The 27,572-nt window shown below is 44.1% G+C and overlaps 1 protein-coding gene across 3 annotated transcripts in view; it reads left to right on the forward strand.

Moving 5' to 3' along the window:
• The window catches only part of LOC132775583 (protocadherin-15-like), a 100,111-nt gene that overhangs the window by 12,205 nt on the left and 60,334 nt on the right, over window positions 1-27,572 (forward strand). For all 3 annotated transcript variants that reach the window (XM_067469393.1, XM_067469395.1, XM_067469394.1), the window contains exon 2: window positions 23,934-24,086. In XM_067469393.1, the coding sequence (XP_067325494.1) occupies window positions 24,014-24,086 (73 nt within the window). In that variant the 5' untranslated portion in view covers window positions 23,934-24,013. The remainder of the gene's footprint in view (window positions 1-23,933; window positions 24,087-27,572) is intronic.

The following is a 27,572-nucleotide window of genomic DNA, read 5'->3' on the forward strand; positions in this document are numbered from 1 at the left end:
ACTCCCAACTGACAAAATCAATTTTTTGAGTGAAGGACATACATTGGGTTGTTAGGTGTCTTATGTCCAAATTTGGTGTCAATTCGTCCAGTGGTTTTTGAGTTCTGTTAATCCCACAAATGAACATGACATTTTTATGTATATAGACTTCCATTAAGGAATTTCTTCCCAGCCCAGCACAGGGATTGACTTACTAGAAATCCCAGTCAGTCCTCCTCTTTGCAGATTCAACCATTGATTGGAACTCTGATTGGCTGCTGTGATGGAGGGACACATCTCTCTTCTTTCCTGATTGGGGCTTTCTGGTGCTGAGCAGAATTCTGGGAAATGTATTTAGGGCAGGGCCTCTTACATTCTCTGGCATAGGGCTCCTTGCCTTCCCAAACTAAATTTCCCAGAATCCTGTGCTTTCTCAGTTTCTTTCAAAGCGAACTCTGCTTCCTCCCTGCTGCTTCCCTCTCCTCATTGCGGGAGGCCATTCATTTAGAGAGGAAAGGCAGCCTTTTTGCCTTTGCTTTGCTTCCTTGCACTGAACATAAAACTGAATTTGGGAGGCTTCTGAGCTTTAAAAATTCATATGAAAGACCATTCATTTAGAGAGGAAAGGCAGCCTTTTTGGCTTTGCTTTGCTTCCTTGCACTGAACATAAAACTGAATTTGGGAGGCTTCTGAGCTTTAAAAATTCATATGAAAGACCATTCATTTAGAGAGGAAAGGCAGCCTTTTTGGCTTTGCTTTCTTGTGCTGAACATGAAACTGACTTTGGGAAGCTTCTGAGTTTTAAAAATTCAAATGAAAGACCATTCATTTAGAGAGGAAAGGCAGCCTTTTTGGCTTTGCTTTGCTTTCTTGTGCTGAACATAAAACTGACTTTGAGAAGCTTCTGAGCTTTAAAAATTCAAATGAAAGACCATTCATTTAGAGAGGAAAGGCAGCCTTTTTGGCTTTGCTTTGCTTCCTTGCACTGAACATAAAACTGACTTTGGGAGGCTTCTGAGCTTTAAAAATTCATATGAAAGACCATTCATTTAGAGAGGAAAGGCAGCCTTTTTGGCTTTGCTTTCTTGTGCTGAACATGAAACTGACTTTGGGAGGCTTCTGAGCTTTAAAAATTCATATGAAAGACCATTCATTTAGAGAGGAAAGGCAGCCTTTTTGGCTTTGTTTTGCTTTCTTGTGCTGAACATGAAACTGACTTTGGGGGGGCTTTAAATGAAATTAAATTTAAACGAAAAAGTTTAGGGTGAGTTTTGTTTCTTAAGTTTTTGGTGCAGGCCAAAAACGTAAGAATAGCATGTCATAAGTATGAATTTAACAAATTTAATCCGACTTTAATTGCACACCCCTAATATTAACTACATTAAACTGCATTATATGGCAGTGTAGATCCAGACAGTGTCTTCGTCTTTGGTATAGGATGGTGCATCTACACTCTGGAACTGATGCAACTTGGCACCACTTGAACTGCCATGACTCAATACTGCAAAATCATGGGAGTTGGAGTTTCCCTAGGTCTTTATCCTTCGTTGTGTCCCAATTGGAGCAGATACAGTAAATCCATGGTCCAGTGCTGAGTCAACATGCAAGTAAATCCAATTGATTCAATGGCTTTACTCTAATGGGGACTAACAATGAGATTTAGGCCTGTATTCCAAAAATACATCTTCTTGGAATTGGCATTGCTGAGGCACACAGTCACATGCGGGAAAGGCAGTACGATTGACCAGTGGCTGAATGATGGAGGGTGACTATTTACCTATTCCAACATGAAATCAAGGAGTTTTGCTGCACTAAAAGCCTTTGGGCATCTACTCAGAACTCAAAGGAGATCTATGAGATATATGGATTGATTGAGGGTGCATCTACACTGTTGAATGAACATGGTTTGATTCTACTTTAACTGTCCTGGGCCAATGCTATGGAATCCTGGAAGGCTTTCTTTGGTGTAGCATCAGCCCACAACAACAACAACAACAACAACAACAACAACAACAACAACAAACAACAACAACATAGCATTGAGCCTGAGCAGGTATACATCTTTGCTGTTAGGACTTATTTTGTGATCAAAACACATCTATTTGAGGAAGAACTGAGGAAGAACTTCGTGACTGTGAGAGCCGTTCAGCAGTGGAACTCTCTGCCCCGGAGTGTGGTGGAGGCTCCTTCTTTGGAAGCTTTTAAACAGGGGCTGGATGGCCATCTGTCAGGGGTGATTTCAATGCAATATTCCTGCTTCTTGGCAGAATGGGGTTGGACTGGATGAGGGCCCATGAGGTCTCTTACCAACTCTAGGATTCTATGATTCTATGATTCTATGAGTTGTTTGTTGTTTGTTTGTCATCCCATAACTGGCATTTTTCATGCAGATAGCAAGTTGCTTGCATAGAATCATAGAATCAAAGAGTTGGAAGAGACCTCCTGGGCCATCCAGTCCAACCCCATTCTGCCAAGAAGCAGGAATATTGCATTCAAAGCACCCCTGATAGATGGCCATCCAGCCTCTGTTTAAAAGCTTCCAAAGAAGGAGCCTCCACCACACTCCGGGGCAGAGAGTTCCACTGCTGAACGGCTCTCACAGTCAGGAAGTTCTTCCTCATGTTCAGATGGAATCTCCTCTCTTGAAGTTTGAAGCCATTGTTCCGCATCCTAGCCTCCAAGGAAGCAGAAAACAGGCTTGCTCCCTCCTCCTCCCTGTGGCTTCCTCTCACATATTTATACATGGCTATCATGTCTCCTCTCAGCCTTCTCTTCTTCAGGCTAAACATGCCCAGCTCCTTAAGCCGCTCCTCATAGGGCTTGTTCTCCAGACCCTTGATCATTTGAGTCGCCCTCCTCTGGACACATTCCAGCTTGTCAATATCTCTCTTGAATTGTGGTGCCCAGAATTGGACACAATATTCCAGATGTGGTCTAACCAAGGCAGAATAGAGCATGGGGAGCATGACTTCCCTGGACCTAGACACTATGCTCCTCTTGATGCAGGCCAAAATCCCATTGGCTTTTATTTGCCGCCATATCACATTGTTGAATATAATGGGAATTAACTTAATGACATGAATTCCTTAAGACCTTAATACATTAGTTGCCAATCAAGTGAGGCAGTTAGTTTGCTTTAATTGATTGCCAATTAATTAGATTAAGATTGTCCAGAGAGGCCCTGCTCTTGGTCCTGCTTCCTTTGGAGGTGTGACTGGTGGGAATGAGAGACAGGGCCTTTTCAGTAGTAGCCCCTCGGCTGTAGAATATTATATCAATATTACATCAGCCCCTCCCTTCCTGATCTACATAAAGAAGGTGAAAACGTGGCTTTGGGATCAAGCCTTTGGTAAATAACACAGTGCAATAAATGGACTCGGGTTTATGCATAATTATTACCAGAATGGCCTGACTATGATTGCGGATAATGTGGTTTTATAGTTGTAATAGCAATGTTTTAATGCTCTTAATCTCATCTAAATTTTTAATTGAAATGTTTATTTAACTGTATATTGGATGTATATTGTGTTTAAGGCATTGAATTATTGCCTGTGCTGTAAGCTGCCTTGAGTCCCCCTCGGGGTCGAGAAAAGTGGGATATAAATATAGTAAATAAATAATAAATAAATAATCTTTTAATTATTCCGTCAATCATTAATTTACCTAAGTCCTCTTTAATAAGTAGGCTGAGCTAATTAATTAATTATTTTTAAGCGATCCTTTCTTTTTGCATAGTAAACACTGGGTTGTTGTAGGTTTTTTGGGCTGTATGGCCATGTTCTAGAAGCATTCTCTCCTGACATTTCACCTGCATCTATGGCAAGCATCCTCAGAGGTAGTGAGGTCTGTTGGAAACTAGGAAAATGAATTTATATATCTGTGGAATGATGTCCAGGGTGGGAGAAAGAACTCTTGTCTGTTGGAGCTAGGTGTGAATGTTTCAACTGGCCACCTTGATTAGCATTTGATGGCTTGATAGTTTTTAGCTGTGGCTTGTTACTGCCTGGGGGAATCCTTTGTTGAGAGGTGATTAGCTGTCCCTGATTGTTTCTTGTCTGGATTTCCCCTGTGTTTGTTGTCTGTTGTCATCCACAACCTCTGAGGATGCCTGCTATAGATGCAGGTGAAACGTCAGGAGAGAATGCTTCAAGGACATGGCCATACAACCAGAAAAACCTACAACAACCCATTGATTGTGGCCATGTAAGTCTTTGACAATACATAGTAAACACTGTTTGTCTGTCTTTTGCACAAAAAGTCCATGTCTATGCAATTTTGTATTTCTGGCTTTAAAACCTGAAATTTCTGCACAGAAAACAGATCATTTCGGCAGACGCGCTTTTTCCAGCACAAAAATAAAAACTGTGCAGAAAAAAACGGGTTTTTTTTTTTGCATTACTCCATTGGTTTTCATAGAAAAACAATCAGAAAATATTTTTTTCAGAAAAAAAATCATCAAAATATTTCAAGAGGTGCTGATGTTGGGAGAAAACAGGGAAAATGTGTTGTTTTCTTCCTGGCTGGGTTTCAGAACTCTTGTCTGTTGGAGCTAGGTGTGAATCTGTCAACTGACCTTGATTAGCATTTGATGGCCTGACAGTTTTTAGGTGCGGCTCGTTAGTGCCTGGGGGAATCCTTTGTTGAGAGGCGATTAGCCCCCCCCCCAAGCCCCCCCCCCCCCCGGCTATATGCCTGGGTGGGACAAAGGAGCTAGGTGTGAATGTTTCAACTGATCACCTTGATTAGCATATGATGGCCTGACAGTGCCTAGAGCAAACGTTTGTTGAGAGGTGATTAGATGCCCTTGTTTGTTTCCTCTCTGTTGTTGTGCTGTTATAATTATAGAGTTTTTTAATACCGGTAGCCAGATTGTGTTCATTTTCATGGTTTCCTCCTTTCTGTTGAAATTGTCCACATGCTTCTTGTGGATTTCAATGGCTTCTCTGTGTAGCCTGACATGGTGTTTGTGAGAGTGGTCCAGCATTTCTGTGTTCTCAAATAATAATATGCTGTGTCCAGGCTGGTTCCTCAGGTGCTCTGCTATGGCTGACTTCTCTGGTTGAAGGAGTCTGCAGTGCCTTTCATGTTCCTTGGGCAATGCTGCTGCGTTTGGTGGTCCCTATGGAGACTTCTTGTCCACAGCTGCATGGTATACAATGGTATACTCCTGCAGAGGTGAGAGGATCCCTCTTGTCCTTTGCTGAACGTAGCATTTGTTGGATTTTCTTGGTGGGTCTGGAGATAGTTTGTATGTTGTGTTTCCTCATCAGCTTCCCTCTGCGGTCAGTGGTTCCTTTGATGTCTGGCAAGAACCCTTTCCCTCTGGGTGGATCCTTGTCCATTCATTCATCATCATCATCATCACCACCACCTGTGGGTCCACCAGCACTAGGTCTTCTGCCAGAAGCTAAATACAGAGCTGTGCTGGAGAACCCAGAGATTCCTGGAGAGGTGTCCTCTTTAGGGAATCTCTTGGTTCTCTAAATGTGAGCATAGGTTGGCACTGGAGGACCTAGAGATTTTCAGAGAACCTTCATAGAATCAAAGAGTTGGAAGAGACCTCATGGGCCATCCAGTCCAACCCCATTCTGCCAAGAAGCAGGAATATTGCATTCAAAGCACCCCTGACAGATGGCCATCCAGCCTCTGTTTAAAAGCTTCCAAAGAAGGAGTCTCCACCACGCTCCGGGGCAGAGAGTTCCACTGCTGAATGGCTCTCACAGTCAGGAAGTTTTTCCTCATGTTCAGATGGAATCTCCTCTCTTGTAGTTTGAAGCCATTGTTTTGTGTCCTAGTCTCCAGGGAAGCAAAAAACAAGCTTGCTCCCTCCTCCTCCCTGTGGCTTCCTCTCACATATTTATACATGGCTATCATGTCTCCCCTCAGCCTTCTCTTCTTCAGGCTAAACATGCCCAGCTCCTTAAGCCGCTCCTCCTAGGGCTTGTTCTCCAGACCCTTGATCATTTTAGTCACCCTCCTTTGGACACATTCCAGCTTGTCAATCTCTCTCTTGAATTGTGGTGCCCAGAATTGGACACAATATTCCAGGTGTGATCTAACCAAGGCAGAAGAGAGCATGGGGAGCATGATTTCCCTGGATCTAGACACTAGACTCCTATTGATGCAGGCCAAAATCCCATTGGCTTTTTTTGCTGCCACATCACATTGTTGGCTCGTCAATCAAATCCACAAATCCTCAAAGGTACAAATGTAGAGGGCCAGCAGTATCCCAACTTGATGTTGGTTAGATCTTCTGGGTTCATAAAGTAGTGAATTTTGCTTGAACTTTAAAGGAATGCAACCGATATGTTGAGTGCCCTTTGCGGGTCGGGTTCAACCCTCTTGGAGAACTCCTTTAAGGTTCAGGCTAAAACCCAGAGCAGATCCACAAAGCTTCTCTCCCTTGGTATGGAAGTGGGCATCCAACAGGGTCTTTGGGCCTTGCTGAAAAACCATTCTAGTCAACACTATAGATACTGTAGAATTTGTTCAACTTGACTCTAAATGCCATAGCTCAATGTTGTGGAATCCTTGGAGTTGTAGATGAACATAGCATGGAGTTATGGCAGTTCAAGTGGGGTAAAACTGTGTCTCTTTTATTGTGTAGATGTACCTGTAGTTACTGTTGCTTTTTTCACTACGTTGGCCATCGTTCCTTACATCTCCGCTCTCGGCCACATACGTGACGGTTTAATTCTGTCTGTGCTGAGGCCCACAAAGTGCGTGTTGATCCCAATTACCTGGCGGCTGAAGCCCAAGCACCTCCATTGGCCAAGTGTGTTGCGGCCTCCTTTTAGCCCTTGACGCTAGGCACCGCGGGCGGGAGAACATCCCATCCTGTGTCGCCAGCCGGAGGGAGGGTGGATGCTATTCTTAGCCCAACGGGGCGGTCAGGGGAAGCGAGGGCTCAGGGATTCCTCCGCTGCCCTCTCTCCCACCTTCTCCCTCAATGCCAGGTCCCTCTAGGGATGACCTTCCTCCAACGACCAACCCCACTTTGGCTCCCTTTGGGTCAGACGAAGGGCACGTGTCAGGCTTAGTCCTCAGTGGAAACTTGAGGGAAGGTGGTGAAGGTTGGGAAATCCATGCCTCCATCTTGAGAGAGACAATCACCTGGCTCATATTACCAATCCTCATCAGTGGCTTCACTAGGGTTGGTGTCACCTGGTGTAGTAACTCATGTGTTGTTAGGTAGCACTGAAGTATCAGTTCTACTGTATTTCTTAAGTAAAAGGCATAGTTGGAATAAGCCCAGAAAATGAGCAAGCCGACAAACAAAGAATAATGTGGCCAAAGGATCTACCAAGTTTAGCAGTGCTTACAGTAAACACACTCATAACACTAGTTGAAATAGCTAGCGTCCAGGCATCAGTATTTTATAGAACTTCAGAATTATGCAGACAAAACCAATAATGAAAAGCAGGTTGCTTTATATTTATAATAAATAATAATAAACTTTATTTATATCCCATCCCACTCTCCAAAGAGGACCCACGGTGGTTTATTTCCAGATATTTTGCCAATTTATCTTGGCCATTTATGTGGCTGTCATAGAGAAGATTTTACAGGCAAGGTCCTTAGTGCAAAGTAGGTTGCATTGATATTTTTAGATGCAGAAAAAGCTTTTGACAATGTATCTTGGCCATTTATGTGAGCTGTCATTAAGAAGATGAATTTTGGATCAGATTTTCACAAATGGATCAAACAAGTTTACATCAACCAAACCACTCAAATCTTAATTAATAGACAACTGAGAAAACCATGTAAAATACAGAAGAGAACTGCATAAGGATGCCAACTTTCACCATTGCTTTTTTAAAATGATGATAGAGGTATAGTAGAAATTTTGTTAAACACAACTCAAGCAACCAGAACTATTAAGCATTGGCAATCATAAAAAAGCAAAGAAATAGTTCTTTAAATAAAATTTTAAATAAAATCATTTTTATAATGCAATGAAATCAATTTAATTATACAGTGAAACTAAGTAGCATTAAGTTAAGGTTATCTATAGTTGTCTTCATTTGCTTTTAATTACAGTATTCAGTGGGTTAAACCCTTGTGCCGGCAGGACTGAAGACCGACAGGTCGCAGGTTTGAATTTGGGGAGAACACGGATGAACTCCCTATGTCAGCTCCAGTTCCTCATGCGGTGACATGAGAGAAGCCTCCCACAAGGATGGTAACACATCAAAACATTCGGGCATCCCCTGGGCAACATCCTTGCAGACGGCCAATTCTCTCACACCAGAAGTGACTTGCAGTTTCTCAAGTCGCTCCTGACATGACAAAAAAATAAAAATAAATAGTAATATCAATAGAGAATTTATGATATGGTGTAGTATAGAATATAGTATTAGATTGTTTGACATAGTAAATCTCAAGTGAACAGAAACTATATTTATCTGGCCTCTACCAATACCTATAAGTGAGAGTTAACTGAGCGTCTACTATTAAACAGAGAAATAAGAGTGGAAAAAGATATTAAAGGCGTAAACATAAAGGGTCAAAGCTATGCATTTATAGCATTTGCAGATGATGTAGTGATATTCTCAGATGATCCCTTGTATACAGGTGGGAGTTTGAATTCTATTCTGAAAGAACATGGAAAGATGCCAGGATTTAAAATAAATTAACAACTGTTTTGGTGAAGAATTTGTCTAAAGTGGAACAAAAAACTGTAGAAACTGGGATTTCCTGGTTGTCCAAAGGTCAAATTTTGGGAGTTAATATCCCTACCAAAAGGTTCTAATGAAGGGGTCCTCAATCTTTTTAACTAGAGGGCCAGGTCACAGTCCCTCAAACTGTTGGAGGGCCGGATTATAATTTGAAAAAAACATGAATGAATTCCTCTGCACACTGCACTTATCTTATTTGTAGTGCAAAAACACTTTAAAACAATACAATAATTAAAATGAAGAAGAATTTTAACAAATATAAACATATTAGTATTTCAATGAGAAATGTGGGCCTGCTTTTAGCTGATGAGATAGGATTGTTGTTGTTGTTGTTGTCTGCTTTCAAGTAGTTTCAGACTTAGGTTGACCATGTGCGAGGGCCGGGTAAATGACCTCAGAGGGCCGTATCCGGCCCCCGGGCCTTAGTTTGAGGACCCCTGTTCTAATGGATTCAATGAAAATCTGTTTTTTATTTTGTTACAGTTTAATTCTATTTTAAACTTTTGTATGATGCGAGCCTCCATCTGCTTTATTTTTTGTAAGCCATCTTGAGTCCCAAACTGGGAAGAAGTTGTGATATTAACATCCATCATTTAATCAGGGTAAAAAAATATTGTATTGTCGAAGGCTTTCATGGCCGGGATCACTGGGTTGTTGTAGGTTTTTCCAGGCTATGTGGCCATGTTCTGGAGGCAATTTTTCTCCTGACGTTTCGCCTGCATCTATAGCAAGCATCCTCAGAGGTAGTGAGGTCGCAGTTACAGCAAAATTTCCTCCTTTCGCTAGTATGGATATTTGGTCTTCAGAGAGTTGTCTGTCTGTCAGGTTGATGATGGTCCGTGATGTATCCAGTTCTGGTTTCGGTTGTTGCTTTTGGCGTTTCTGGAATTTTTGTTTTTGTCTGTTGGTGTGGACAGCCATGTTTTTCTCCATTTTCCTGTAAGTGAGGTTGTCTATTTTGTCCCAGTCCTGAGAATTCATCTTCTGGCTGATGTTGATATGGAGGTGCAGCAGTTCCTTGTCTGTGTTTGTGAGTTCTTTGCGGATGGTGTGGATTCTCTCTCGTAAGAGGTTGCGTTCCAGGCGGTCATAGATCCGATGAGCCTGTGGTGTTTTGAAAGTCCTTTTGGCTGCGAGAAATTGTGGGATGGTATCTGTGTCTCTGCAGCGTAGAAGGAAAGTCAGGGAGCACAGTAGATGTGCTTTCCTGGTCCTTAGTTTTTCCAATTTCCATGTGTCTTGGAACAGTTTCTCCCCGTAGAGATGTTCAATGTATTGTTGAAGGCTGGGTTGTTGTAGGTTTTTCCGGGCTATATGGCCATGTTCTGGAGGCAATATTTCTCCTGACATTTCGCCTGCATCTATGGCAAGCATCCTCACATAAAAATAATATTAAAAACAATAATAAAAAAATATTGACTTGCCAAGTCTGCAGATTCTAAACTCCTATTATATACAATGGTGCCATAAAATGGAATCACTTATAAAATGGTGAGATTGAGATTTGATTTTGGAACATTTGAGGCAATAGTTACATCACTGAGTTACACCACCGAGAAGGCCCTGTCCCTCGTCCCCACCAATTGTGCTTGCGATGGAGGCGGGAGCGTGGGCAGAGCCTCTCCAGATGATCGAGTGATGCGGTCATGCAGGTAGGCAGGTTCCAAACCGTTTAGGGCTTTGTAGGTAAGTACCTGCACCTTGAATTGGGATGGCAGACTACTTTTGTCACCCTTGGGGGGACTCAAAGCAGTTCACAACATAGTCAATGGCAACATTCAATGCCTTACACACACAAAAATCACACTACAGAATCAATGCACTTTTGACATCCATTTACCTGCCATGGTTCAATCCTATGGATTCCCGGGATTTGCAGTTTTACAAGGTCTTCAGCCTCCTCTGCTAAAGAGGGCTGGTGTTGTCATGAATGACTTTTCAATAATTTTAGAGCAGTGGTTCTCAACCTGGGGTCCCCAGATGTTTTTGGCCTACAACTCCCAGAAATCCTAACAGCTGATAAACTGGCTGAGATTTCTGGGAGTTGTAGGCCAAAAACGTCTGGGGAACCCAGGTTGGGAACCACTGCTTTAGAGCCTAGGTTGTTTTTATTGCAATTTCCAATGTGAGAAGGTACATCAGATTACAGAAAAACATTTAGACAAAGAATGACATTGGGCATACAGACATGCAGATTCTATGCAACTACATTGGAATTACAATTACAAGGCTAACAAACAAACAAACAAAGGGGAGTTACATTTTTACTCAACATTCACACCACATTTTCACACATTCATCCTCAGGCATTCAAATATTCCCATATCCTTTTCTCCCTCCTTGGAGAAGGACCTCTTAGGCCAGACCCTGCTTCCCTGCAGCCTGCCAATGCAGAGTTCCAAAACTTCCATAACACCAAAACGCTGAAATGCCAAAACTTCTTTCCCTAAGCACAATGCCAAGGACCAGATCTGTGTTTTCCATACAGCAAAACATGACTCCCTGAACAAAATCCAAGACTCCAAAAGCGCACTTCTTCCTCTTCCCTTGCGAAAGAAGCCCCAAATTGTCCAGAATCATTCTTTCTCATAGCATATCTGTCACTCTCCTTAGGTACATTATCTCTCTCCTTCCCATGGAGCAGAGCATGGCGGGTGAACCAGACTCCTCAGGTCTGCCACAACTTGAGCATTATTAGACTGAGTCTTTTATAGGAATATTCTGCTGATGTAGTCCCAAAGTTGTACATTAATGATAGACATCTTCCATCCTGGCTCCATCTCAGTTTCCTGGCCAGATGTTGATCTTCTTGGTTGGTATTGACAAACACAAGGCTTGTGTTGACTTCCTTCATAGAATCATAGAATCATAGAATCAAAGAGTTGGAAGAGACTTCCTGGGCCATCCAGTCCAACCCCATTCTGCCAAGAAACAGGAATATTGCATTCAAATCATCCCTGACAGATGGCCATCCAGCCTCTGTTTAAAAGCTTCCAAAGAAGGAGCCTCCACCACACTCCGGGGCAGAGAGTTCCACTGCTGAACGGCTCTCACAGTCAGGAAGTTCTTCCTCATGTTCAGATGGAATCTCCTCTCTTGTAGTTTGAAGCCATTGTTCCTTGTCCTCCATAAAAGCAGTAAATAAGCTTACTCCCTCCTCCCTGTGGCTTCCTCTCACATATTTATACATGGCTATCATATCTCCTCTCAGCCTTCTCTTCTTCAGGCTAAACATGCCCAGTTCCCTAAGCCGCTCCTCATAGGGCTTGTTCTCCAGACCCTTGATCATTTTAGTCGCCCTCCTCTGGACACATTCCAGCTTGTCAATATCTCTCTTGAATTGTGGTGCCCAGAATTGGACACAATATTCCAGATGTGGTCTAACCAAAGCAGAATAGAGGGGTAGCATTACTTCCTTAGATCTAGACACTATGCTCCTATTGATGCAGGCCAAAATCCCATTGGCTTTTTTTGCTGCCACATCACATTGTTGGCTCATGTTTAACTTGTCCACGAGGACTCCAAGATCTTTTTCACACGTCCTGCTCTCGAGCCAGGTGTCACCCATTCTGTATCTTTGCATTTCGTTTTTCCTGCCAAAGTGGAGTATCTTGCACTTGTCACTGTTGAACTTCATTTTGTTAATTTTGTCCCTTCTCTCTAATCTGTCCAGATCGTTTTGAGTCCTGCTCCTGTCCTCTGGACTATTGGCTATCCCTCCCAATTTGGTGTCGTCTGCAAACTTGATGATCATGCCTTCTAGCCCTTCATCTAAGTCATTAATAAACATAAGGAACGTTGAAAACATTTCCTTAACTTGAAAGAACAATTTTCACAGTCCTTTACTTTTCAGTTCTTATTAGCAACTTTTAATTACAGTCTAGCAAGCAGGTAGTCATTGCAGGGTCTTTTACTGGTGTTTCCAAAATCCATACATCCGTCCATTTTTCCATTCATTCCCACATATCATATTAACTTTACATTTATCAAATCTGCACATTGAATTTCTTCTGACAGTGTCTCACCAAACTACAAATCCCAGAATCCCATAGCTTGCATCCAAGTCAGTTAAAATGGGGTCAATCTGCATTGATTCTGCATTGTGGATGAGCCCAAGGCCTCCTGCCAAGGCTGGTGTTCTCGGTGAAGCCTTTTGACACCTTCCTGGAGGATCTTTCCTCAATCCCTGTTGTAATCCCACAGCCTGGCATTGACACCAGACCCCATCCTGGGCTTTGAAAAACTAAGGGCACTGGTAGAGACGCCAGCAGCAAGGGTCAAGGGCAGATTACTCCAGAGAATAAGACATAGGGGAGCAATGGATTCAAGCTTCAGGGGGAAAAAATTACACCAAATCAGTAGGAAGAACTTTCTGATGTTCAGAGTGGTTCAGCAATGGAATATAATATTATTCCCTTGGAGTCTCCTTCTCTGGACACGGAATGGCCATCTGTCGTGAGGGCTTGGATTGGGTTATCCCACTTGGCAGGATGGAATTGAGTAGATGCCACCAGAGGCGGCCCTGGGTAATTTTCAATGGTAAGCAAACAGTATTTTGGCACCCCCCCCCCCCCACAACCAATTATTGATATATATTTTCTGTATGAGTACTGTGTGCCACATTTGGTTCAATTCCATCATTGGTGGAGTTCAGAATGCTCTTTGATTGTAGGTGAACTATACATCCCAGTAACTACAACTCACATATGTCAAGGTCTATTTTCCCCCAAGAGCGCCTCAAGAGTGCCCCTGGACATAATCAACTATACTGCAAATGCTTACTTTGCGTAATAGGTTGCTGAGGCTCCCCCCAGACTTCTAGGGCTGTTGTGAGCCAAGGAGGCGCTCCTCAAGTGGTGGTCGAGGGGGATTTACAGAGGCGCCCCTGGCAAAAAAAAGTGTACTGCGACCGCTTACTTTGCGTAATGGATGAGCCGCCCCTGGATGCCACTCAGAGTCCCCCCAAATCTTATCATTCATTCATTTGTTCATAAGAGCTGCTCATCAGTGGAATATGCCTTTGTCTGGGAGTCCTCCTTCTCTGGAGGTTTTTGAGCAGAGACTGGATGGCCATCTGTCAGGAGCGCTTTCATTGTGTCCTTGCATGGCAGGACATTGCACTGGATGGCCCTTGAGATTCTGTCCAAATGATTGATTGATTGATTCATAATACTGTTCAGTAGCAGAAGCTGCTGCAGCCTGAGAGTCACGTGGAGTCTCCTTCTCTGGAGGGTTTTGAGCAGAGTCTGAATGGCCATCTGTCAAGAGGGCTTGGATTGTGTCTTCCTGATTGTCAGAAGGAGGTTGGACTGGATGAATAGTACCTGGGTGTGAATGTGGTAATGGCTGAGTCATGTTAGATAGAAATAGCACGGCATTTCTAATCGTGAAGAAAATACTGTTTGATGAACATGTAGAATATTGATAGCAGCACGGTAGTGATTGTGAATGTCACGATGCAATACCTAAGGGGTGTGTGTTTGTGTGTGTGTTAATGGCTGAGTCAAAACTATATGGGGATTATTGCAAAGGGGTTGCATCCAGGGCCGTAGCCAGAAAAAAATTTCGAGAGGGGTTGACATTTTCGGGGGGGGGGGGGTTGAAAATTTCACAGAGGGGGGTTGAAACCTGCCTCCTAGCTCACGCTGAAGCAAACAGCACAGCAGGGGGCAAAGCAGCCTTCCATAGCCTGCAGCTCCGCCCCTGTCAACCACCTCCACCAAATCTGGCCTCCTTAATGAGAGCATTCAACACCCCCCCCCCCCAACTTGGTTGCTTCACTACTGTTCTGTTGAGCGCTGGGCCTGTAAATAATTGTCTTTAGAACAGGATGTGCAACCTTTGCCCAGCAGGAAGCCAGGGGGCCTAAAGAGAAGTTCTCAGAGGTTTCCACCACAAACAGTCTTTAGATGGCTTGAGAAGTACAACAAAGTCTTTTATTAATGAACAATCAAACAGAAACTTCTCTTGTTTTCAGTAAAGTTAAGCAAATGATTCCAAGCTTTTAGGCAACTGGTGAATTCCTAATCTTTCCCATGAAGGACAGGCAACTGTCTTCAATAACTTATTCTTTAAAGGAAAATCCCCTTTTTAACTTCTCCCAGGCTGACTGTAATCTAACCCTTACTGATGTGGGCTCCGCTACCGGGTCGAACTGCATCTTGAACGCCGAGTGGACCTACCAGCAAGGCAGTAGATGTTCTCCAGCTGGAGTTCTTTGGTCTTTAGGGCTGTTTTCCTGGAAATTCTTTGGAGACTTTTAAGACTATTCTCCCCCGGAAAGTCTTAAGGGTTGAAGCTTTTGTACAGAGGAAGCTTGCACACATCCTATACATAAGTTTACCTTGCTGAGACTAACTAAAAATGGCTCCCTTCCCAATTGCCGTGAGCAAGGGGCGGGACCAAAACTTAACGATGATGGACAGGTGACTTGCCCTATGACTGCAACCAAAGAAGCCACCTATCTGCAGAGTCCCTGAAACCTGGGACTGCAAGAAAACATTTAATACAAAGCAAATAAAGTTGGAGCTCCTGGTACAGCTGTACCAGAACAACTACATCGGCTATTGCTGCAAGTAAGGACAGTGTGAATAAATTGCCAATATTTGCTTGAGATAGTGCTTGCAGTTCTGGAGGGACTCTTGATTTTTTGCATCTCACAGACTTAGCAGCATGGGGATTGGGTTAACCAGTTTAAACTAGGTTTTTTAAAAAAATTCTGAAACATTTTGGGGGGGGGGGTTGAACCCCTAAACCCCCCCCCCCCTTGCTACAGGCCTGGTTGCATCAGCCAGTGTCCCTTACTGATTCTCTATCAGCAGATGGCTATATAAAGGGGAAGAAAGGATCCATGTTTCTCTCTCCTGTGTGACTCAGTGTGAGTATCTCCCTCTTCTGTATGTGACTATTTGATTACTCTAATTGTTTGCAAGTACAAGACAGAAAGTGGATCTGCCTATCCTGATTGGGGGATGAAGAAAGGAGGGAGGGAAATTAAGGGGAAGGAAACGAAGAAAGGGAAAGAAGGAGGAAAGGAAGGGAGGAAGGAAAGGAAGAAGGGACAGGAAGGAGGGGAAGGAGGGAAAGAAGGGAATGAAGGGAATGAAGGAAAAGGAAGGGGGAGGGACAGGAAGGAAGGAGTGGAGAACATACATTGGGTTGTTAGGTGTATTGTGTCCAAATTTGGTGCCAATTGCCCCAGTGGTTTTTGAGTTCAGTGAATACCACAAACAAACATTACATTTTTATTTATATAGACTAGCCGTCCCCCGCCACGCGTTGCTGTGGCCCACTCTGGTGGTCATGGGGGTTCTGTGTGGGAGGTTTGGCCCAATTCTATTGTTGGTGGGGTTCAGAATGCTCTGTGATTGTAGGTGAAGTACAAATCCCAGCAACTACAACTCCCAAATATCAAGACTCTATTTTCCCCAAACTCCTCCAGTGTTCACATTTGGGCATATTGAGTATTTGTGTAGAGATGTATTGTCGAAGGCTTTCATGGCTGGAATCACTAGGTTCTTGTGGTTTTTTCGGGCTATATGGCCATGTTCTAGAGGCATTCTCTCCTGACGTTTCGCCTGCATCTATGGCAAGCATCCTCAGAGGTAGTGAGGTCTGTTGGAATTAGGACAATGGGTTTATATATCTGTGGAATGGCTGGGGTGGGGCAAGGAGCTCTTCCCTGCTGCAGTTAGGTGTGAATGTTTCAACTGACCACCTTCATTAGCATTTGAAGGCCTGCCTGAGCCTGGGAAAATCTCTTGCTGGGAGGTGTTAAGATGTGCCTGGTTGTTTCCTCTCTGTTGTTTTGCTGTTGTAATTTTAGAGTTTCTTTTTAATACTGGTAGCCAGATTTTGTTCATTTTCATGGTTTCTTCCTTTCTGTTGAAATTGTCCACATGTTTGTGTATTTCAGTGGCTTCTCTGTGTAGTCTGACATGGTGGTTGTGAGAGTGGTCCAGCATTTTTGTGTTCTCAAATAAAATGCTGTGTCCAGGTTGGTTCATCAGGTGCTCTGCTATGGCTGACTTCTCTGGTTGGAGTAGTCTGCAGTGCCTTTCATGTTCCTTGATGCGTGTCTGGGCGCTGCGTTTGGTGGTCCCTATGTAGACTTCTTGTCCACAGCTGCATGGTATACGGTAGACTCCTGCAGAGGTGAGAGGATCGTGTATTCGTGTAGAGTTTGGTCCAGATCCATCATTGTTTGAGTCTACAGTGCTCTCTGGATGTAGGTGAACTACAACTCCAAAACCAAAGGGCACTGCCCACCAAACCCTTCCAGTATTTTCTGTTGGTCATGGGAGAACTGTGTGCCAAGTTTGGTTCAATTTCATCGTTGGTGGGGTTCAGAATGCTCTTTGATTGTAGGTGAACTACAAATCCCAGCAAACACAACTCCCAAATATCAAGACTCTATTTCCTCCAAACTCCACCAGTGTTCACATTTGGGCATATTGAGTATTCGTGTAGAGTTTGGTCCAGATCCATCATTGTTTGAGTCTACAGTGCTCTCTGGATGTAGATGAACTACAACTCCAAAACCAAAGGACACTGCCCACCAAACCCTTCCAGTATTTTCTGTTGGTCATGGGAGTTCTGTGTGCCAAGTTTGGTTTAATCATCGTTGGTGGGGTTCCGAATGCTCTTTGATTGTAGGTGAACTATAAATCCCAGCAACTACAGTTCCCAAATGTCAAGGTCTATTTTCCCCAAACACCACCAGTGTTTACATTTGGGCATATTGAGGATTCATGCCAAGTGTGGTCCAGATCCATCATTATTTGAGTTCACAGTGCTCGTTGGTGGGGTTCAGAATGCTCTTTGATTGTAGGTGAACTATAAATCCCAGCAACTACAGTTCCCAAATGTCAAGGTCTATTTTCCCCAAACACCACCAGTGTTTACATTTGGGCATATTGAGGATTCATGCCAAGTGTGGTCCAGATCCATCATTATTTGAGTTCACAGTGCTTGTTGGTGGGGTTCAGAATGCTCTTTGATTGTAGGTGAACTATAAATCCCAGCAACTACAGTTCCCAAATGTCAAGGTCTATTTTCCCCAAACACCACCAGTGTTTACATTTGGGCATATTGAGGATTCATGCCAAGTGTGGTCCAGATCCATCATTATTTGAGTTCACAGTGCTTGTTGGTGGGGTTCAGAATGCTCTTTGATTGTAGGTGAACTATAAATCCCAGCAACTACAGTTCCCAAATGTCAAGGTCTATTTTCCCCAAACACCACCAGTGTTTACATTTGGGCATATTGAGGATTCATGCCAAGTGTGGTCCAGATCCATCATTATTTGAGTTCACAGTGCTTGTTGGTGGGGTTCAGAATGCTCTTTGATTGTGGGTGAACTATAAATCCCAGCAACTACAACTCCCAAATGACAAAATCAGTTTCTTTGAGTGAAGGACATGCATTGGGTTGTTTGATGACTTGTTTCCAAATTTGGTTTCAATTTGTCCAGTGGTTTTTGAGTTCTGTGAATACCACAAACGAACATTACATTTTTATTTATACAGAAGATTAGAAATGCTGCGCCATTTTCTATTTAACAGTTTGGACAGAAATAAACTCTGCGCTTGGCCAGAAACACCCAGGTCGTTGCCCTTATTTTTGGGCTTCTCCATAGCTACACACTTGGTTGGGTTTAGTATTGATTTCGTTTGAGCAGAACTAAACTCTGCACCTTTATTTCCACATGGTAGCATTCTAGACCAGTGGTTCTCAATCTTCCTAATGCTGCGACCCCTTAATACAGTTCCTCATGTTGTGGTGACCCCCAACTATAACATTATTTTCATTGCGACTTCATAACTGTTATTTTGCTACTGTTATGAATAGTAATGTAAGTTTCTCATATGCATGACATATTCTCATTCACTAGACAAAATTGACGTACGGCAAGGCTGCATCCTCTCACCCAACCTCTTTAACGTGTATGCAGAACACATCATGCGAGGATGTGCGGGGCTTGAGGAATGCAAAGCTGGGGTGAAAATTGCTGGAAGAAACATTAACAACCTCAGATATGCGGATGACACCACTCTGATGGCCGAAAGCGAGGAGGAGCTGAGGAGCCTTCTCATCAAGGTGAAAGAAGAAAGCGCAAAAGCCGGGTTGCAGCTAAACGTCAAAAAACCAAGATTATGGCAACAAGAATGATTGACAACTGGGAAATAGAGGGAGAAACCGTGGAGGCCGTGGCAGACTTTGTATTTCTAGGTGCAAAGATGAGTGCAGATGCAGACTGTAGCCAGGAAATCAGAAGACGCTTCCTTCTTGGGAGGAGAGCAATGTCCAGTCTCGATCAAATAGTCAAGAGTAGAGACATCAGACTGGCAACCAAGATCCATTGCCTAGTCAAAGCCATGGTATTATTCCCTGTAGTCACCTACGGAGGTGAGAGCTGGACCTTCGGGAAGGCTGAGGGAAGGAAGAGAGATGCTTTTGAGCTGTGGTGTTGGAGGAAAGTTCTGAGAGTGCCTTGGACTGCGAGAAGATCCAACCAGTCCATCCTCCAGGAAATGAAGCCTGGTTTCTCACTGGAGGAAAGGAGACTAGAGACAAAGTGGAAGTCCTTTGGCCACATCATGAGGAGACAGGAAAGCCTGGAGAAGGGAAGGATGCTGGGGAAAGTGGAAGGCAAAAGGAAGAGGGGCCGACCAAGGGCAAGATGGATGGATGGCATCCTTGAAGGGACTGGACCGACCTTGAAGGAGCTGGGGGTGGTGACGGCCGACAGGGAGCTCTGGCGTGGGCTGGTCCATGAGGTCACGAAGAGTCGGAGGGGACTGAACGAATGAACAACAACAAGACAAAATTTGGCACAAATGCCTGATGTGCCCAAATATAAATACTGCTGGGTTGTTGTAGGTTTTTTTCGGGCTATATGGCCATGTTCTAGAGGCATTTTCTCCTGACGTTTTGCCTGCATTTACGGCAAGCATCCTCAGAGGTAGTGAGGTGGGGTTGTGGGGAGGGATTGCTTTTGTCATTTGGGAGATGGAGTTGCTGGGATTTATAGTTCACCTACAATCAAAGAGCATTCTGAACTCCACCATCAATGGAATTGGACCAAACTTGGCACACAGAACTCCCACAACCAAGAGAAAATACTGGAAGGGTTTAGTGGGCATTGACCTTGAGTTTGGGAATTGTAGTTCACAGAGAACACTGTGCAAACAATGATAGATCCGGACCAAACTTGGCACAAATACTCAATACATCCAATTGTGAACACTGGTGGAGTTTGGGGAAAATAGACCTTGACATTTTGGAGTTGTAGTTGCTGGGATTTATAGTTCACCTACAATCACAGAGCATTCTGAACTCCACCATCAATGGAATTGAACCAAACTTGGCACACAGAACTCCCACAACCAAGAGAAAATACTGGAAGGGTTTAGTGGGCATTGACCTTGAGTTTGGGAATTGTAGTTCACAGAGAACACTGCAAACAATGATAAATCGGGCCAAACTTGGCACAAATACTCAATACACCCAGTTGTGAACACTGGTGGAGTTTGGGGGAAAAAAAAAACCTTGACATTTTGGAGTTGTAGTTGCTGGGATGTATAGTTCACATAATCAAAGAGCATTCTGAACTCCACCATCAATGGAATTGTACCAAACTTGGCACACACCGCAATGAGTCGCCAACACCGCAATGAGTCGCCAGTAGGCTGAGAATTGCGGTATATAAGCATAGTAAATAAATAATAAATAAATAAATAAACTCCCATGACCAAGAGAAAATACTGGAAGGGTTTAGTGGGCATTGACCTTGAGTTTGGGAGTTGTAGTTCACAGAGAACACTGCAAACAATGCTAGATCCGGACCAAACTTGGCACAAATACTCAATACACCCAATTGTGAACAGTGGTGGAGTTTGGGGAAAATAGACCTTGACATTTTGGAGTTGTAGTTGCTGGGATTTATAGTTCACCTACAATCAAACAGCATTCTGAACCCCACTAACAATAGAATTGGAATAAACTTCCCACAAAGAACCCCCTTGACCAACGGAAAATACTGTGTTTCCTGATGGCCTTTGCCGACCCCTTTGACACCCCCCTCATGACCCCCCCAGGGGTCCCGACCCCCAGGTTGAGAAACACTGATCTAGACACAGCTAATACATTTCTACATTAGTTTTGAAAACAAGGGCTGGGCTCTCCAGCTTAGATTAAGTCCATCTTTCTCTGCATGCAAGCTTCTTCCTCCTCAGAAGTGGAGGTTTCCCTGGGCTGCAAAATCCCCAAGGCCTTCAAGTAGAATTTGGACAACAAAACGGAAGGAAATTGGATTAAGTTCGGAAGTGCCAGCTGGCTCCTTTCATGCTATAGAGCTTTACATCCTCGAAATCTGTGCAAAAGCCTGGAATGGAGGTCAAGGAGGAGAATGGAAGGAGTCCAGAAGGGGAAGAGCAGGAGGAATAGACATCCTACCCAAATGTCTAGTATTGCAGTCAGTTAAAACTTCTCTTAAGGAATAGAGTTTATGCATTCTAAGAAAACGGGAAAGTGAATTGACCAAGGGAATGCAAATAGAAGAAACTATATATACTATTAAACTAATACAGTTTAACATCACTTCAACTGTTGTGGCTCAACGGCATGGAATCCTGGGAGGTGTAGTTTCCCAAAGTCTTTATTTGTTGCTGCTAAATGGTGCTGGAGCCTCACCAACTTACAACTTCCAGGACTCCATAGCACTGACTGATGGCTGTTCCGTTGCATGCTGGGCCTGTAAAGAATTTCCTTTAGACAGGATGTGCAAACTTTGCCCAGCGGGAAGCCAGGGGGCCCAAGGAGAAGTTCTCAGAGGTTTTCCACCACAAATGATCTTTAGATGGCTTGTGAAGTATAACAAAGTCTTTTCTTAATGAACAATCAAACAGAAACTTCTCTTGTCTTCAGAAAGTTAAACAAATGGTTCCAGGCTTTTATGCAACTGATAGCTTCTTAAACTTGCCCACGAAGGACAGGCAACTTCTATAACTTCTTCTTTACTTCAAAGGAAAGTCCCTTTTTTAACTTCTCCCAGGCTGACTGTAATCTAACCCTGACTGATGTGGGCTCTGCTACCGGGTCGAACTGCGTCTAGAAGCACCGAGTTGACCTACCAGTAAAGGCTTAGATCATAGAATCATAGAATCAAAGAGTTGGAAGAGACCTCATGGGCCATCCAGTCCAACCCCATTCTGCCAAGAAGCAGGAATATTGCATTCAAATCACCCCTGACAGATGGCCATCCAGCCCCTGTTTAAAAGCTTCCAAAGAAGGAGCCTCCTCCACACTCCGGGGCAGAGAGTTCCACTGCTGAACGTCTCTCACAGTCAGGAAGTTCTTCCTCATGTTCAGGTGGAATCTCCTCTCTTGTAGTTTGAAGCCATTGTTCCACGTCCTAGTCTCCAAGGAAGCAGAAAACAAGCTTTCTCCCTCCTCCCTGTGGCTTCCTCTCACATATTTATACATGGCTATCATATCTCCTCTCAGCCTTCTCTTCTTCAGGCTAAACATGCCCAGCTCCTTAAGCCACTCCTCATAGGGCTTGTTCTCCAGACCCTTGATCATTTTAGTCGCCCTCCTCTGGACACATTCCAGCTTGTCAATATCTCTCTTGAATTGTGGTGCCCAGAATTGGACACAATATTCCAGGTGTGGTCTAACCAAAGCAGAATAGAGCATGGGGAGCATGACTTCCCTAGATCTAGACACTAGGCCCCTATTAATGCAGGTCAAAATCCCATTGGCTTTTTTTGCCGCCACATCACATTGTTCTCTAGCTGGAGTTCTTTGGTCTTTAGGGCTGTTTTCCTGGAAATCTTTGGAGACTCTTAAGACTGTTTCCCCCGGGAAGTCTTAAGGGTTGAAGCTTTGTACAGGGGAAGCTTGCACACATCCTGTACATTAGCTTGCCTTTCTGAGACTAACAAAAAAATGGCTCCCTTCACTTCCCAATGGCCCTGCGCAAGGGGCGGGACCAAAACTTAACGATGATGGACAGGTGACTTGCCCTATGACTGCAACCAAAGGAAGCCACCTATCTGCAGAGTCCCTGAAACCTAGGACTGAAAACAAACATTTAATACAAAGCAAATAAAGTTGGAGCTCCTGGTACAGCCGTACCAGAACAATGGCAATAAATGTGATTTCAAACAGCATTCATTCAACAGTGTAGATCAGGCATAGGCAAATTTCTGCGCTCCAGGTGTCCAAGACACCTAGAGGGCTGAAGTTTCCGCGTGCCTGGCGTAGATATACCCAGAAAGACGGCGCGGAAATAACAGGGTGCAATACGAGCAATTTCAAATTCCTGTTCCAAAAATATGTGGATCCCATTGTTGGGAGAAAGATGAAGCCCAGATTGGATTGGCCTTCTGACCATTGCGTAGCTCGCTGTCAACCTTTGCAGCCCAAATGTTGTGACACAGCTGGAATCAGAGAGTGTTTCTGACGAGGATGATGGGACTCAGGTTCACAGTTTGGTTCAAGATGTCCCTGCTATAGACAGTGAAGAAGAAGTGGTTTCCCACAGCAAGGCATGAGAGTGTGGAAACTGAAGATAGCAGCCAGGTGCAGATTGACAAAGGACTCTTGTCTGCTGGAGCTAGGTGTGAATGTTTCAACTGACCACCTTAATTAGCATTTGATGGCTTGGCAGTGCCTGGGGGAATCTTTTGTTGAGAGGTGATTAGCTGTCCCTGATTGTTTCCTCTCTGTTGTTTTGCTGTTGTGATTTTAGAGTTTTTTAATATTGGTAGCCAGATTTTGTTCATTTTCATAGTTTCCTCCTTTCTGTTGAAATTGTCCACAACTCCACATGCTTCTTGTGGATTTCAGTGGCTTCTCTGTGTAGTCTGACATGGTGGTTGTTGGTGTGGTCCAGCATTTCTGTGTTCTCAAATAATATGCTGTGTCCAGGCTGGTTCCTCAGGTGCTCTGCTATGGCTGGCTTCTCTGGTTGAAGTAGTCTGCAGTACCTTTCATGTTCCTTGATGCGTGTTTGGGAACTGCGTTTGGTGGTCCCTATGTAGACTTGTCCACAGCTGCATGGGATACGGTTTTGGTTGAAATAGGTGGCAAGACAATGGAACCAATCCTCTGAATGTCTTCAGAAAAAGGCTGGATAGCTCCCTGCTGTGGATGCTTTGTCTGGAGATGCTGCATTGAGACAAGATGAGCTTTGGGGACCCCTTCCAACTCTGTGGTTCTTGCATTAAATATCCCATTCAGACAGATAGCTTTTCTTTTTTCTTTTCCAGGGAACCTGTGGCAGCTGCCTTGACCTCGCAACTCTCATCCTGCATGTGAGAACAGCTCTCCCCAAACCCGGGCTGCCCGGATGCAAAATATGCCGCCATTGACATGTGGAGTTCTCCTCCTTGCCATCGATGTGTTCTTCCTTTGCCACACAGGTAGGTGGTATTTGTTGGGAGGCATCAGAAAGAAACTTCTGTCAATTGTGGAAACTATTGTCCCTTGTGGCTGACAAATCTGGCTTTAAGAAGGAGTAAAGATTCAGTACTTAGTACCTGTGAATAACCTTTGCACAATGACAGTAATTTCAGGGCTTTGTTGGGGTCTCATGCCAAATTAGGAAACACTGACCTGAAAAGTCATCTTTAAACTGCAGCTTTGAATGTCCAGTATTGTTCTGTCGTGCGCTGGGCCTGTAAAGAATTTCCTTTAGAACAGGATGTGCAACCTTTGCCCAGCGGGAAGCCAGGGGGCCCAAGGAGAAGTTCTCAGAGGTTTTCCACCACAAATAGTCTTTAGATGGCTTGTGAAGTATAACAAAGTATTTTATTAATGAACAATCAAACAGAAACTTCTTTTGTCTTCAGAAAGTTAAACAAATGACTCCAGGCTTTTATGCAACTGGGAGCTTCCTTAACTTGCCTACGAAGGACAGGCAACTGTCTTCAATAACTTCTTCTTTACTTTAAAGGAAAGTCTCCTTTTTAACTTCTCCCAGGCTGACTGTAATCTAACCCTTACTGATGTGGGCTCCGCTACCAGGTCGAACTGCTTCTCGAACGCCAAGTGGACCTACCAGTAAAGGCTTAGATGTTCTCCAGCTGGAGTTCTTTGGTCTTTCAAACTGTTCACCCTCCAAAATTCCTCAAAGCTTTAGGACTGCTTCCCTGGAAATCTTTGAGTGCTCTTAAGACTGTTCTCCCCCAGAAGGTCTTGATGCTCTTAAGACTGTTTCCCCCGGAAGGTCTTAAGGGTTGAAGCTTTTGTACAGGGGAAGCTTGCACGCGTCCTGTACATCAGCTTTCCTTGCTGAGAGTAACTAAAAAATGGCTCCCTTTCCAATTGCCCTGAGCAAGGGGCAGAACCAAAACTTAACGATGATGGACAGGTGACTACGACTGCAACCAAAGGAAGCCACCTTTGTGAAACCTTGGACTGCAAGCAAACATTTAATATAAAGCAAATAAAATTGGAGCTCCTGGTACAGCCGTACCAGCACAAGTATACTAGTTCTCAAATACAGAATGAACTAATAGACATTTGTAGTGACAAGATGATACAAAGATTTGTTGAAAGAGGCAATGCATCGCAGCATTTCTTTGTTTTGATAGATGAAACTTTGGATGTGAGTACCTCAGAACAGTTATCACTCTTGGTAAGGGGTGTTGATGTTGAAGCTGAAGGAATAAGAGAAGATTTTGTAGGCTTTGTGAAAAGGCATGGCCAGACTTACAGGGACGGAAACATTGCGGTGCAGGCCATCCTCCGCCGCCATTATGGCCTCAGGGGGCTTCTTTCTCTCAGGAGCCCCTGGACGGCAGGAAAGTTTTCCGCTGTCCAGCTGGAGGGCCAATGGCCAGCTTGCCACGCCCTGCCACTGGAGAGGCCAGTGCTGGCCTCTCCCTCCTCTCGGGCAGCCTATTTAAGGTTGCCCCAAGCTCCCCGATAGACACTGGGTGTGTTTCAGCTGATCCATCCCACCCACCCTGTATGCTTATTGTGTCTTGTTTCCTGGTTGGCTTGTTTTGGTTAGCTTGTCACGGTTAAAATTGTATCTACGTGTGAAAAAGATCTTGGAGTCCTCGTGGACAACAAGTTAAACATGAGCCAACAATGTGATGTGGCGGCAAAAAAAGCCAATGGGATTTTGAACTGCATCAAGAGGAGCATAGTGTCTAGATCTAAGGAAGTAATGCTACCCCTCTATTCTGCTTTGGTTAGACCACATCTGGAATATTGTGTTCAATTCTGGGCACCACAATTGAAGAGAGAGATTGACAAGCTGGAATGTGTCCAGAGGACAGCAACTAAAATGATAAAGGGTCTGGAGAACAAGCTCTATGAGGAGCGGCTTAAGGAGCTGGGCATGTTTAGCCTGAAGAAGAGAAGGCTGAGAGGAGATATGATAGCCATGTATAAATATATGAGAGGAAGCCATAGGGAGGAGGGAGCAAGCTTGTTTTCTGCTTCCTTGGAGATTAGGACACAGAACAACGGCTTCAGACTACAAGAGAGGAGATTCCATCTGAACATGAGGAAGAACTTCCTGACTGTGAGAGCCGTTCAGCAGTGGAACTCTCTGCCTCGGAGGGAGTGTGGTGGAGGCTCCTTCTTTGGAAGCTTTTAAACAGGGGCTGGATGGTCATCTGTCAGGGGTGATTTGAATGCAATATTCCTGCTTCTTGGCAGGGGGTTGGACTGGATGGCCCAGGAGGTCTCTTCCAACTCTTTGATTTTATGATTCTATGATCTGTTTGCTTTTTTTTTTTTTTTTTTTGGTGCTATTCGTCGCAACTCATGGTTGGCATTGGGCATGGGACCTGGATCTGGCTTGGTATCCCCCCCTATTGGAGGGGGGAATGTCTTGTGGTGCAGGGGTGCCGAGTTTACGTGGGCCTGGTATTGTGCCAGCGGCACCTTGTAGGCTAAACGGTATCAGACAGCAGCAGGCTGCCCAATCCTGATCCAGGACCCATGCATAGCCGCCAACCCTCGTTCCTGTTATCAATAAATTGAGTTGTGGCCATTGTTTAACCCAACTACCTTGTGTGAGCATTTTCTTGGGTAGACTGGGGAGGTGTATTGCCCGTGCACACGAAAGATAAGTGATATGAAAGGTGGAGGACTTGCAGGCATTATTTTGAAAATACTGGAAAAAATGGACTGAACTTGCAATCCTTGTGTGGACAGGCTTATGATGGAGCTGCTAATATGAGTGGTCATATTAGTGGAGCATAGGCAATTATATCGCAGAAGTATCCAATGGTTGTCGACATCCACGGCAGTGCTCACTCACTAAATCTAGCCTTTGCAAAGACTTCCATCTCTCGGAAACTGACAAGGAACAATATCTCTGTGTGCAATTACTTCAGAGCATCATTCATCAAACTGGAACTGTTGAAATGAAATATAAAAAACTGTTTTCCTGAATCAAGAGCAAACAACCTGTTGCAATGTTGTGAAACCCAATGGGTTGAGCAAAATGATGCATGTTTACATTTTGCTGAACTATACAGTGTGGTGGTGAGAACACTTAAAGAACTAAAAGAGAGTCCTCTATACAACAGTGAGACTTCTTCCCAAGCTGGACATCTTCTTTATAGCTGTTCTGAAGGCTGAATTTGTAGTAACCATACACATCCTATGGCGGCAAAAAAAGCCAATGGGATTTTGGCCTGCATCAATAGGAGCATAATGTCTAGATCTAGGGAAGTCATGCTCCCCATGCTCTATTCTGCTTTGGTTAGACCACACCTGGAATATTGTGTCCAATTCTGGGCACCACAATTCAAGAGAGAGATTGACAAGCTGGAATGTGTCCAGAGGAGGGCGACTAAAATGATCAAGGGTCTGGAGAACAAGCCCTATGAGGAGCGGCTTAAGGAGCTGGGCATGTTTAGCCTGAAGAAGAGAAGGATGAGAGG

Source organism: Anolis sagrei, chromosome 5, assembly GCF_037176765.1.
Source record: "Anolis sagrei isolate rAnoSag1 chromosome 5, rAnoSag1.mat, whole genome shotgun sequence".
Lineage (NCBI taxonomy): Eukaryota > Metazoa > Chordata > Lepidosauria > Squamata > Dactyloidae > Anolis > Anolis sagrei.